Source organism: Triticum urartu, chromosome 2, assembly GCF_003073215.2.
Source record: "Triticum urartu cultivar G1812 chromosome 2, Tu2.1, whole genome shotgun sequence".
NCBI classification, from domain to species: domain Eukaryota; kingdom Viridiplantae; phylum Streptophyta; class Magnoliopsida; order Poales; family Poaceae; genus Triticum; species Triticum urartu.
In genome coordinates, this window is record NC_053023.1 from 156,287,784 (window position 1) to 156,301,853 (window position 14,070).

At 41.8% G+C, this 14,070-nt stretch overlaps 1 protein-coding gene, 1 non-coding gene and 1 pseudogene across 2 annotated transcripts; all 3 read right to left on the reverse strand.

The window, feature by feature from the left end:
- Window positions 1-6,213: 6,213 nt before the first annotated feature.
- LOC125535503 (anaphase-promoting complex subunit 15-like) lies at window positions 6,214-9,891 on the reverse strand. Its single transcript, XM_048698565.1, has 4 exons — window positions 9,802-9,891; window positions 9,468-9,596; window positions 8,440-8,878; window positions 6,214-6,437 (listed from the first exon to the last, which is right to left on the reverse strand). Exons 1-3 carry the CDS (start codon window positions 9,889-9,891, stop codon window positions 8,624-8,626), a joined length of 474 nt encoding a protein of 157 aa, XP_048554522.1. The 3' UTR covers window positions 6,214-6,437; window positions 8,440-8,623.
- On the reverse strand, window positions 8,003-8,086 carry LOC125541808. Its single transcript, XR_007297662.1, has one exon. It is a non-coding gene; the product is annotated as a small nucleolar RNA SNORD36 (small nucleolar RNA).
- LOC125541811 lies at window positions 8,185-8,269 on the reverse strand (annotated as a pseudogene).
- Window positions 9,892-14,070: the final 4,179 nt, after the last annotated feature.

A 14,070-nucleotide genomic window follows, 5' to 3' on the forward strand; every position in this document is an offset into this window, starting at 1 on the left:
TCATTCAGAGGCATCTCACCCACAAGTTCACCAAGCACAAGAACACCTCTACCTCAGGAGGTTGTTCTTCCCCTTGTACTGTTCATCATCAGCCCAAGAGGCAATCCACCATCACCACACTGGAGTAGGGTATTACACCACAATGGTGGCCCGAACCAGTATAAATCTTGTGTCTTTGTCTTGTGAGTTCGTTGAGTTCGTCCGCGAGATCTTAGAGAGCTAGGGCGTGGATCGATAGGGAGAAAACCTTCGCGCGCACCCCAGTGTTCGAACCTTGAGGGTTTTGCCGAAACCCGTGATCCGACAAGGGCATAACTTAATCTCAGTGAGACCGATTACACAAACTCGGTGGGACCGATTTTGGTAATAAGCTAACCAGAGAGTTGGTCAGGGAAACTCGGTGGGATCGATTCTCTCATCTCGGTGAGACCGAAACATTACGAAAGGGGAACAGAGAGTTTGCATTGCAAACTCGGTGGGACCGACCGCACATTTCGGTTGGACCGAAATGTTATGAAGGGAAACAAAGAGTTTGCAATCCCATCTTAGTGAGACGGAGATCCCTATCGGTAAGACCGATATGACTAGGGTTTCTCGCAGTGGCTATGTCAAATGAACTTGGTGGCGCCAGATAGAAAATTTCGGTGCGGCTGAATTTGACTTTTGGTATGGGACATATGTGGATATGAGAAATTGGTTGAGGGTTTTTGGAGCATATCACTAAGCATTTTGAGCAAGCAACCCATTAAGCAACACCTCATCCTCTTTTAATAGTATTAGCTTTTCCTATGGACTCAATGTGATCTTGGATCACTAAAAGTAAAATGTAGAGTCTTGATATTTAGAGCTTGAGCCAATCTTTTGTCCTTAGCATTTTGAGGGGTCCACATTTCTAATCCATGCCATGCCAATCACTGAGCTTTCCTGAAAAATTTATCTTGAGATATCATTAGCTCAATGAGCTATATGCTGTTAAGAATTACCAAAACTACCTAGGGATAGTTGCACTTTCAGAGCTCAAGGAGACCCTCCTTAGGATGATCCCCTCTCAATACATAGAAGCCATTAGAGTTTCCATCAGACCCTGTGCTAGCATTGTATGTCTTGTCAATAGGCCAATGCGATTGCGTAGCTCAACGGCATGATCCACGATGACACATTGAGTAAAGTGGTCCCCGAGAGTATAGTGCGCCGCGTCGTTGAGTGGATGAAAGTATAGGAAGCCTCTATAGGTTTCATGTCCAATTCTAGGAAGTAAATTGGAATCAAGTAACTGAGTCAAGTAGGTAAACAGAGAGGAAACATGGAGAGTACAAGAACAATGTATAGTTTAACACCACATGTTCCTTGATAACCCACAAGTATAGGGGATCGTTTGTAGTCTTTTTTGATAAATAAGAGTGTCAAACCCAACGAGGAGCTAAAGGTAGACCAAATATCCCCTCAAGTTCTATCGACCACCGATACAACTCTACGCACACTTAACGTCCGCTTTACCTAGAACAAGAATAAAACTAGAATTACTTTGCGAGAATAAAAGTATGAATAAATTGCAAGATAATAAACTTAGTAGTTTAGTAAAATGATTTTTTCAAACAAGAAAGTTATTTGTCCCTAGGTGATCGATAACTAAACCGGTAACCATTATTGCAATTTTAAATGAGGGAGAGGCATGAGCTAACATACTTTCCGTACTTGGATCATATGCACTTATGATTGGAACTCTAGCAAGCATCCACAACTACAAAAATAATTAAGGTAAAACCCAACCATAGCATTAAGTATCAAGTCCTCTTTATCCCATACGCAACAACCCCCTTACTCGGTATGTGCTTCTGTCACTCAAGCCACCCACCATAAACGAATCATGAACGTATTGCAACACCCTACATCGGGGATCCCTCAAATTTGTGCGACATAGAGGGAACCATAGGACAACATCAAAATAAAATATACAACTCAAACCAATCACGATCATCAATCAAACCATAGGACAAAACAAATCTACTCAAACATCATAGGATAACCACATATCATTGGATAATAATATATAGTGTTGAGCACCATGTTTAAGTAGAGAATTGCAGCGGGAATAGAGAGGTTACACAACTTCATAGAGCAGGATAAAGTTGGTGTTGATGGTAGCAAGATTGTTGATGTATATCGCCATCACGATCCTTGCCCCGGCGAGACTCCGGCGCCATCGGGAGAGAGGGGGAGAGAGCCCCCCTCCTTTTTATTCTTCTTTGGTCTCCCCCTAGATGGAAGGAGAGTCCCCCCTCTGGTCCATGGCCTCCATGGTGGCACAGGGGCGGGAGCCCCTCTGAGATTGGATCTATCCCTCTGTTCTCTTCTATTTTTGGTTCCTATTTTTTGGCCCTTCATTGTTTCTTAAATTCCTGGAGATCCGTAACTCCGATTGCGCTGAGATTTTAACACATTTTTTTCCGGATATAAGTTTCCTTGCACCCTAAGTAGAGCCCCAACCGACTTACAAGGTGCCCTCAAGGCACCACCGCGCGCTAGGGGGGAGTCGTGCCCTGGTATCTTCTGGAGGTTGTGGGCCTCCATTTGTGTTGATTCCACCTCCCAAAAATCACATATATTCTAGAATAATTCTCCGTCAATTTTTATCGCATTTGTACTTTGTTTGATATGGATATTCCGTGGAACAAAAAACATGCAACAAATAGGAACTGACACTGGGCACTGGATCAATATGTTAGTCCCAAAGAATCATTTAAATTTTTGCCAAAAGTATGTAAAAGTTGTATAATATTGGCATGGAACAATCAAAAATTATATATATGATGGAGACGTATCATTCCTCCGCTCGGCTGCTGGCATTACCGACAACCCCCTCTAGTCTCTCAATGGCTAGGTCATTTGCCTCCTATTGCTCTGCCTTGCTGCATTGCAGGTCATGCTCCTGGCCTCATGAGACCATATGCTTTCATGATTGTGCTTAACTCTTGCATAATAATATATAGAAACCTTCCCCTTGTTGTCTTTGGAAACATCCATTGCATCCAAGTGTACGCCTGTGAGCGCTTCTAGAGTAGAAGAATAGGTAACAAGGATGATAATAAGAATTTTTTGCCACCCTGGGAATCATCAAATGACTTCCGTAGGCCTTCATTCCTCCCACACTCCTCATGGCATAGAACCTACATCCTACGAGCCTCCATACATGACATGAGTTTTTCATCTTCGACATAGTGCAAGGGGTGAGGCAAACATCCAAAGAATAAGCGTAGACATCATAGGGAAAAATCACTCACTCACACAAATTAAAGCTTATTACAAACCCACGTCCTCTTGAATTAATATATTAGTCCCTCAAAAGGTTTTAAAATATTTTAAATTATAAAAAACAGCAAGAAAAATACAAATATTGTAGATACATTGAAGACATATAAGCAACCCCCAAGCTTCATCCATGCTCCTCCCTGAGCATGAAGATGACAACAAAGGTAACTTTGCCATGTGATTGCGACCTATCGTAAACTTGATCAACTAATGCGAACACTTTCGGTGAGTATAAATCAATAGTAGAGTCATTTGACAAATCTTTGTATTAACAAACTCCAAATACCTCGACCCATATAGAAGAAGCACTCAAATATTCTTTGATGATTAAATGTATGAAGTCAAAATTACCATCACCAAAGGTTTAGAAAGAATCTTGACCATGAGCTGACATTTGAGCACCTGAATGAACCATGCACCGGCTAAGACATTTCAATTTGGTCAAGTAGAGCAGCAAAATCAAAACCAGTGGATGGCTCAAGCATAGGTGCAGCTCCTGGAGTCGGGGAAGATAGTTGGCCGACACTTGTTGGTGACCTGCCCAGGCGAGCAATCGAATGGATTTCTAGGCATGTGATAGAAAACTTTATCAGCTTCAAATACTTGCCTAATGATTCGGGTGGTAAGCTTAGCAATCCAGCAAAGACCGGCCCACCTTTCTTCGATCACCTCGCCTCAACCCGAGGCCCCGACACGTTGAAAATGCCAAATGCATCTTCGAGTAGATTCATCATAGGTTCAGTACAACCAATATACAATTAACAAGGACATGCCTATATCAAAATCGTGACTCATAAGGTTCCTAAAATAATAAGAATTCGAGCAACGAACATGCATTCTATTGGAACCTCAAAGCAAGGGAAGACCGTATCAGGAAATATATGCACACACGAATCGATACTTGGCAACATAAGAAGTTTGCTAGTGCCATGGCATCTCATTGGAAACCTAGCGGAAACTGGGTCTGCTCCTCTCTGATGATCCATCGTACTTGCTTCGCTCGGATCCCACACTTAGTTCCCATTGTATCCTGCGAATTAGACCCCGTAGCTTTACGGCTCCATTGTAAGGCTGATTCATTCCTGCCTGATCTTCACCATCAACTGAAGGAAATATACCCTAGAGGCAATAATAAAGTTGTTATTTATATTCCTTTTACCATGATAAATGTTCATTATTCATGCTAGAATTGTATTAACCGGAAACTTAGTACATGTGTGAATACATAGACAAACTGAGTGTCCCTAGTATGCCTCTACTTGACTAGCTCGTTAATCAAAGATGGTTAAGTTTCCTGACAATAGACATGTGTTGTCATTTGATGAACGGGATCACGTCATTAGAGAATGATGTGATGGACAAGACCCATCCGTTAGCATAGCATAATGATCGTTTAGTTTTATTGCTAGTGCTTTCTTCATGACTTATACATGTTCCTCTGACGATGAGATTATGCAACTCCCAAATACCGAAGGAACCCCTTGTGTGCTATCAAACGTCACAACAAAACTGGGTGATTATAAAGATGCTCTACAGGTGTCTCCGATGGTGTCTGTTGAGTTGGCATAGATCGAGATTAGGATCTGTCACTCCATGTATCGGATAGGTGTCTCTGGGCCCTGTCGGTAATGCACATCACTATGAGGCTTGCAAGCAATGTGACTAATGAGTTAGTTACGGGATGATGCATTACAGAATGAGTAAAGAGACTTGCCGGAAATGAGATTGAACTAGGTATGAGGATACCGATGATCGAATCTCGGGAAAGTAACATACCGGTGACAAAGGGAACAACGTATGTTGTTATGCGGTTTGACCGATAAAGATCTTCGTAGAATATGTAGGAGCCAATATGAGCATCAAGGTTCCTCTATTGGTTATTGACCAGAGATGTGTCTCATTCGTGGCTACATAGTTCTCGAACCCGTAGGGTGTGCACGCTTAATGTTCGATGATGATTTTATTATGAGTTATGTGATTTGATCACCGAAGTTTGTTTGGAGTCCTAGATGAGATCACAGACATGACGAGGAGTCTCGAAATGGTCGAGATGTAAATATTCATATATTGGAAGGTTGCGTTCAGACATCAAAATGGTTCCGAGTGGTTCGGGCATTTTTCCGGAGTACCGGGAGGTTACCGGATCCCCCCGGAAGAAGTATTGGGCCTATTGGGCCTTATTGGAGGAGATGAGAAGGGCCACATGAGAGGGGCGCCGCCCCCTTGCCCAAACCGAATTGAACTAGGGGAGATGGCAGCCCCCTCTTTCCTTCTCCCTTCCCTTTTTCCTCTCCGGTGGAAGGAAGGAGGGGGATGAATTCTACTTGGACTAGGAATCCAAGTAGGATTCCCCCCTTACACTACAAGAAATATGTCAACTTGTGACCACCACTATTGGTCACTGAATGGTCACAAATTTCCATTTGTGACCTTTTTGTGACCAAAAATAGAAGGTCAAAAGCTGGCCGTCGTAAACTGACTATAGCGACCTTTCTTCTGGAATGGTCGCAAACGTTTATGACCAAAATAAGTCCACTGTGGCGTTTTGGTCACTAGCAACCTTCCCAGGCCACGTAGGCATCCAGCGTGGCAAGCTGATCTGGCACAAGATTCAGCCCGGTCCAATTCAGTTTTCTACATGGGCCTAGCCCATTAATTCAGCCTTTCTATATTTTTTTCCGGTTAATTTTTCGTTGACTTCATGGGCCAAGCCCAACATTGCAGCCTTTTTATTTTTGGGCCATGGCCTTTCTGTCTTAGCAGTCCCATTTTTTGTTTTTTATAAAATGGGTCCCCGTTTTGAGGTTCTGGTAACTGGGTCCTAGCTGTCAGGGTCATATTCTTCATTTTTTTCAATTTAACATAAATAAATACCCAGTATGTCTGAGTCGTCGGACAAAACAATTCTACAAGTAACACTTCAAATATTATCAGCCAGATTCAATACAAAGCTCCTGCTGTACAAAATAAGCTCTAACATACACTTTGCAAGCTCTGCAAGTGTAATAACAGTATGCCAGTCACAGCTACAAGCTCCACAAGTTCAATAATGAGATACAGTATTTTACAAGCTCTACAAGTGTTATGTTCTTCAGCATGGAGCTCCTTCGACAGCTTTACTGGACGACCTGTTACATGAATCAACAAAAAAGAATCAAAAAACTGAAGCCAATATATTATGAGCAGACCTTTCAAAAAAGGGCAGTTATTAAGAATGCCAACACAAATTCAGCTAGTACCATGCTTTTTATTCTCTAGCTAGTTAAAATGAGATACTCATTCATACAAGAAAACAGAGACACAATATGAAAATTCATTGCACAAGTGCAGGCCATGCAAAATACTTCACTGCCACACATTACACCTAAACTTCACAGAAGATATAATTATAAAATTCAGCTTGCTGCTACTGACATTGGAAAACTGCTGCGGGTTTGTTTTGATCACAGAAGATAGAACTGATAACATTAGTTTGCTGCAACACTGTCGTAGATTTGTTTAAATCGCGGAAGATAGAATTGTTAAAATTCAATTTGCTCTACTGTCATTCAATAACTGCAACTGCAGCGAGACAAGTTCTCTTACCCAGAGAGCCTACGTGCATGGACTTGCGCATCAGATGACAGAGTCGTCGTACTATCATCAATACCAAATTCCCAAACTCAATATAAAAGAAGAGAAGTAACAGCCAACGAAAAAAGTATATGAAGACAAGGAGTGAGCATAAACAACAATTTTATTTACTTTTACTTGTTAGTTGAGGGGTGATGCACAAGGAGTCACAAGTATCTGAAAAACTGACACACGTGAGCTAGGAAGCAAGCACTGGATCAAAATTGGAAAGCGTACGTGACTACATACAACATCTGATTATATAAGGAACTGTACAACGCAGCTATGTGCTAATTGCAGGCCCTGTTTGGATGCAAAGTATTTTCAAAGCATTACTAGAATACCATAGATTTTGAAAAACTGTAGTTTTGAATACTTTAAGGCATTTGGCTATACCAAAAACAATGGTTTCATAAACAGTGGTATTGTTGTTACTGTGGTTCTCTTGGAGTATTAAAAAAAGTGGTCTAGACCTCTTTTTCTCAAACTGAGGAAAAGTCGCTCGTGTCATTGCTGGTTGACTACCGTGCATCTTGGTTCACAAGCATAACTAACCACATGTCAGTATGCTTTCAATGGCATGCACCACACTAATTAAAATAAGATACTGATTCCTATTCTTTGTAATTAGCTACTGCCGATCACGTCTGCAACTTCGTAGCTCAGCTGTCAGAAGACCATACAGCGTTGCATGCAGCCGGCCGGCACACACTGATTCATGTAGCTCCGTAGGTTAAGTATAAGTTAGATTAAGTTGTGTGACTATCGATCAAAACTACAGTAAAACAACATGAGCCAAACGCATCGGTAGTTTTTCTAAAACTGAGAAAAATGTATTTTCTTTAAAACCGTAGTATTCATTGCCCACGCATTGCAATACCGAAGCTTTGAGATACTATGGTATTTTAAATACAGCGCTGCCAAACTAGGTTCAGCCGATGACTACACAGCAGCAACTACGTCAGACATTGGCTGGAGAAATGCTTATCTTTTTTATTATTCAACGACATAAAAAGAAATGACAACACAGCACCAACAACAGTAGACTCTCACCCAACTAATATACTAGAACTAGATCAACCAAGCATCAGTTTTAAAAAGCTCGGTTTAAGATACTTCAACGGCATAAAATCTCAGTAGCATCTCCTTGTAACATCATATGCTCAGCTGACAAACGAGTCACATGCAACTCCTCTACATTATATCACACCAACACACAGAGCTGCATTCTAGATGAGGAACAAAAAAACGTTGATGGCATGCTAGGCATCAGTTTTAAAAAGCTCAATTTTAGATCATCAAAGACCGGAAAGGCCTCAGCGGTCTAAATGTTTCACATCCTCTGCCCAGCACAACATCATCATCGTCACGGAAATTCCCTAAACAGTCAGCTATCCACAAAAACATAGTGACCCACATCACCAACGAGCTACTGTGAGCATGCAAGGACCATATACTATGCAGAGCTACTAAGCAAATGGGATTGGTAAGGAAGGGCAAAGAGAGGGAGGTGGCTACCTACTCCACAGGGGAACTTCCTGGTGGTGATGTTGAGCAGCATCCTAACGGGGCCATTGACCTTGAGCTGCTTCTCCTTGGCACCCTTCACCAGATCCGAGGTCACTGTTCAACATACGCATGCACAAACGCATCAGAATGGAGACGCACAAGTCCAGCCAAATTACAAAAGAAAAAAGAACATCTATTTCGGTGGCGAGGCAGTAAATGAGGCAGGCAGAGCAGAGCACAGGACCTTCTGTGGCACGCCATCATGGTCAGACTGGACGATGCCCTCCTCGTCGAGCTCGAGGTCGGACTCGACTATGTCCTTGTCGAGCTCGTTGGGCTCGGGGGTGGGGTCGCGCATGTCCTGGTCGTCCTCCTTGTCCTCCTCTTCATCGTCGATGTCGTCCTCCTTGTCCTCCTCTTCATCGTCGATGTCGTCCATGGAGGTCGCCTGCGCTTCCAAATCCAACACAGTAAAATTAACCAAAAAACACATGGTCCTAGATAGTATAAAATTAACCTAAAACGAACTAATACACAGAATTAGTTCAGGAAAATGGATACAAGCGGACGAATCATCCTAACTAACCAGAAACAAAACATTATTTAGTCGCTAGGCGCTAAAGCGATAGATGTTAAACACTAACTGCCTTAATAAAAAAGAGCAATAGTAACAACCAGCAGGTACTAACGAACAGCTAGCACACCAACCATGCATCAACCGGAAACCAAAATATGCATGCAATATGTATCATGATATGACATACTTTGTAAGTTACATGGACTTCCAGAACAGGAATCAAACATGAGAAATGTAACAACTGTTACAACAGAAATATTAGAACTAACTCCGTTGCCGGTGAATCCCTGATCTTCACTGCAGTGGCAAGATAAAACCGCACAGAGTAATAAGCCTACACAGATTACATGATCTAGTGTACTAAGCTAAATCTACAAGGACGTCATTTACAAGGACCAAATCATCACCGAAAACAGCACCAAACAGATCATGGTCCTTGATCTGTTTACAGAGGGGTCACCTTCTTGTCCTTCATCTCGCTGGACTGGATCCAGGTCTTGATCTGGTCCCAGTAGTGCTGCAACTTCTTGATCTCCTTCTTGAGGTCCGCCTCGAACTTCTTCTGGTTCGCATTCTCGGTGTCGTAGACCTGCCCCGAAATCATGCAAAATCATGAGAATCTAGCGTGGGGGTTGGGGAGAGGAAAGAAGGAGGCGCGTGCGTGCGTGCCTTGTTCCAGATGTTGTCGAAGACGACGACGCCCTCCTAGACCTTCTTGAGGACGCGGTCGATCTCGCCCTGCAGCTTCCAACTGGCGCCCATGGCATCCGGCGATTCATCTCACGGCGTCAAACCTCCTCCTCCAGCTCGTTGCCAGCGCAGGCGAGCCTCACCCTCCAGCCCGTGTCGTCGGCCCTGCTACGGCGGATGCTCACTACCTCCATCCCGAATCAGACCAGCCCGAGGAGGTCGAACCGCCGCGCGAACTCCTCGAGGAACTTAGTGCGGGTCGGCTGAGGAGCCCAGCTGGGTCGCAATCTGCGGCTTCGAGGAGCCCAACTGCACGCCGGCCGCGGCCTCCGCCGCTTCCATCTCTCACCTTCTTCTCTCTTCTCCGGCGAGGTCGCCGATGGGCTGTGCGGGTGCGGGATCGGTCCGGCGTGTGGTCTGGGCGAGAGAGTGGATGGGGCGACGCGGATCCAGGTAGCGGGGAACAGGAGCCACTTGAGGGCGGGGAGGCATGGGTACTCAGGCTCCTCATCGTCGATGCAGGGGTGGAGGCCGGCCATGGTGCGGGGGCGGGGGCGGTGGCAGCGGCGTGGTGGGAGACAGAGGTGAGGCGTAGAGGGAAGGACGGTGGCGGCGAGAGTGTGCGTAGATCTGGGCAGCGCGAGGGGAAGGACGGTGGCGGCGGCGATGGGGATAAGGGAGCGGCAGCGGCGATTGGGAGAAGGGGGCTAGGGTTTCGTGTGTGGACGAGGATGAGAGGGATTCGGGAGGGGGTGACAGCGACGAGGGGGGCGTGGGCTGCCGTTGGATCCAGGCGCATCGGACGGTGTTTAATCCATGATCCGGGTGAGATGATTTTAGACCAATCAGAACGCAGTATCTCCTTTGATGATGTTAAGACCATTTAAATTGGTCATAATTGATTAAAAATAAGATTTTGAATCATCTCTGCTATTTGACGACCTAAGAAATTTGTAAAAATAAATAGAAATAAAAAACCTTCGCATTTTGTCAACAAGTCTAACCTACTTTTCAGCAAAAATAAAAAACTTTGAATAATGTAAATATCATTAAAAAAGTGTTCTATGATATGAGTTTTTTGTAAGAGAATCATTTTTCGAGTGTCCAAAATGATATTTTTATAAAGAACCTAGCAAATATTTGTTGCAAATTTGGAGCACATCAATTTTATTACTCACAATCATAGCACATCTGGGCGGCGAGCGGCTTGAGTGTGCGCGGGCGGCAGAGGATGAGGGGGGAGAATGAGGCCGGTTTGAACCCAAATGATTAAACTTATCGCCAAGGAAGTTTTGAGTTTTTGTGAAGGACCTACCACATATTTGTTGAAAAATTGAACCAATTCAATTTTTCAAAATACTAGGCCATATTTAATGCATAATTGACCAAATGGTTGGGTGTCAAAAGTTTTGATCCACCTCTCGTGAAAAGACTAATTTCTGCCGATTCAGCTGGAAGCGGGTCAAATTTGAACCGTGACTGCCTCATAGTTTGCTATTTATTTTTCCCAAAAATCATTTTTAGGTACAAAAGTATCTATTTAATCAGAGAAACAACAAAAGTTTTCAGGGATTCAACTAGGAACAACCATGCCCACCGTTTTGACCGCGTTTTCAAATGGGCATAGAAAATTCAAAAAAATCAAATAATTGGAGAACCTTCGCGTTGTGTCATTATATGTGACCAAGTTAGCAGGAAAAATAATAAACTTGTAATACGGCAATTCTTTCAAAAAAAAGTGTTCTCAGAAATGAGCTATCATCTCTGAAGATTCATGGCTTTCAAGCCAAATGATCAATCTTATGGCCACATTCATGGCATAATTTGTTCAAATGATCTCATATTGTGCACAAGGGTGCATATTGGAATGGCAAATATTGTTGCCTAAGAAAGTTTTCATTTTCTTTGGACGAAAAAACCATTTTCCATTTTTCGACTGCCTGAAACGAGGTTTTTTTGTGAAGGACCTCCAAAATAATTGTTGCAAAATTGGACCAAATCATTTTTATAAAATACTAGGACATATTTAATGCACAATTGACCAAATGGTTGGGTGTAAAAAGTTTTGATCCACCTCTCGTGAAAAAGAAAAAATTTCGCCGATTCAGCTGGAAGCGGGTCAAATTTGAACTGTAGCTGCCTTGTAGTTTGCTCTTTATTTTTTCCAAAAATCATTTGTAGGTACATAAGTATCTATTTAATCAGAGAAACACCAAAAAAATTCCAAGATTCAACCACTAGCTAGGAACGGTCATTCCCGCCGTTTTGACCACTTTTTTAAACGGGCATAAAAATTTCAAAAAAAAATCAAAAAATTATGAAACCTTCGCATTGTGTCATTATATGTGGCCAAGTTCCCAGGAAAAATAATAAACTTGTAATACGGCAATTATTTTTAAAAAGTGTTCTCAGAAACGAGCTATCATGTGTGGAGATCAATGGCTTTCAAGCCAAATGATCAATCTTATGGCCACATTCATGGCATAGTTTGTTCAAATGATCTCATATTGTGCACAAGGGTGCATATTGGAATGGCAAACAATGTTGCCTAAGAAAGTTTTCATTTTCTTTGGATGAAAAAATCATTTTCCATTTTTCGACTGCCTGAAAGGAGGTTTTTTTGTGAAGGACCTCCCAAATAATTGCTGCAAAATTGGACCAACTCAATTTTATAAAATACTAGGACATATTTAATACACAAATGACAAAATGGTTGGTTGTAAAAATGCTTGTTCCACCTCTCGTGAAAAAGGCAAATTCCCGCCGATTCAGCTGGAAGCGGGTCAAATTTGAACTGTAGCTACCTTGTATTTTGCTCTTTATTTTTTCCAAAAATCATTTCTAGGTACATAAGTACCTATTTAATCAGAGAAACACCAAAAAAAATCCAATATTCAACCACTAGCTAGGAACGGTCATTCCCGCCGTTTTGACCGCATTTTAAAACGGGCATAAAAAATTCAAAAAAAATCAAAAAATTCGGAAACCTTCACATTGTGTCATTATATGTGACCAAGTTAGCAGGAAAAATAATAAACTTGTAATACGGCAATTCTTTCAAAAAAAGTGTTCTCAGAAATGAGCTATCATCTCTGAAGATTCATGGATTTCAAGCCAAATGATCAATCTTATGGCCACATTCATGGCATAGTTTGTTCAAATGATCTCATATTGTGCACAAGGGTGCATATTGGAATGGCAAACAATGTTGCCTAAGAAAGTTTTCATTTTCTTTGGACGAAAAAACCATTTTCCATTTTTCGACTGCCTGAAACGAGGTTTTTTTGTGAAGGACCTCCCAAATAATTGTTGCAAAATTGGACCAACTCAATTTTATAAAATACTAGGACATATTTAATACACAATTGACAAAATGGTTGGTTGTAAAAATGTTTGTTCCACCTCTCGTGAAAAAGGCAAATTCCCGCCGATTCAGTTGGAAGCGGGTCAAATTTGAACTGCAGCTGCCTCATAGTTTACTATTTATTTTTTCAAAAAATCATTTCTAGGTACATAAGTATCTATTTAATTAGAGAAACACCAAAAAAATTCCAAGATTCAACCACTAGCAAGGAACGGTCATTCCCGTCGTTTTGACTGCATTTTGAAACGGGCATAAAAAATTCAAAAAAAATCAAAAAATTGGGAAACCTTCGCATTGTGTCATCATATGTGGCCAAGTTCCTAGGAAAAATAACAAACTTGTAATACGGTAATTATTTAAAAAAGTGTTCTCAGAAATGAGCTATCATCTCTGAAGATTCATGGATTTCAAGCCAAATGATCAATCTTATGGCCACATTCATGGCATAGTTTGTTCAAATGATCTCATATTGTGCACAAGGGTGCATATTGGAATGGCAAAAAATGTTTCCTAAGGAAGTTTTCATTTTAGTTGGACGAAAAAACCATTTTCCATTTTTCGAGTGCCCGAAAGGAGGTTTTTTTCTGAAGGAACTACCAAATAATTGTTGCAAAATTGGACCAAATCATTTTTATAAAATACTAGGCCATATTTATTGCATAATTGACAAAATGGTTGGGTGTAAAAGTTTTTGATCCACCTCTCATGAAAAAGACAAATTTCCGCCGATTCAGCTGGAAGTGGGTCAAATTTGAACTGCAGTTGCCTCATAGTTTGCTATTTATTTTTTCAAAAAATCATTTCTAGGTACATAAGTATCTATTTAATCATAGAAACACCAAAAAAATTCCAAGATTCAACCACTAGCTAGGAACGGTCATTCCCGTCGTTTTGACTGCATTTTGAAACGGGCATAAAAAATTCAAAAAAAATGAAAAAATTGGGAAACCTTCGCATTGTGTCATCATATGTGGCCAAGTTCCTAGGAAAAATAACAAACTTATAATAC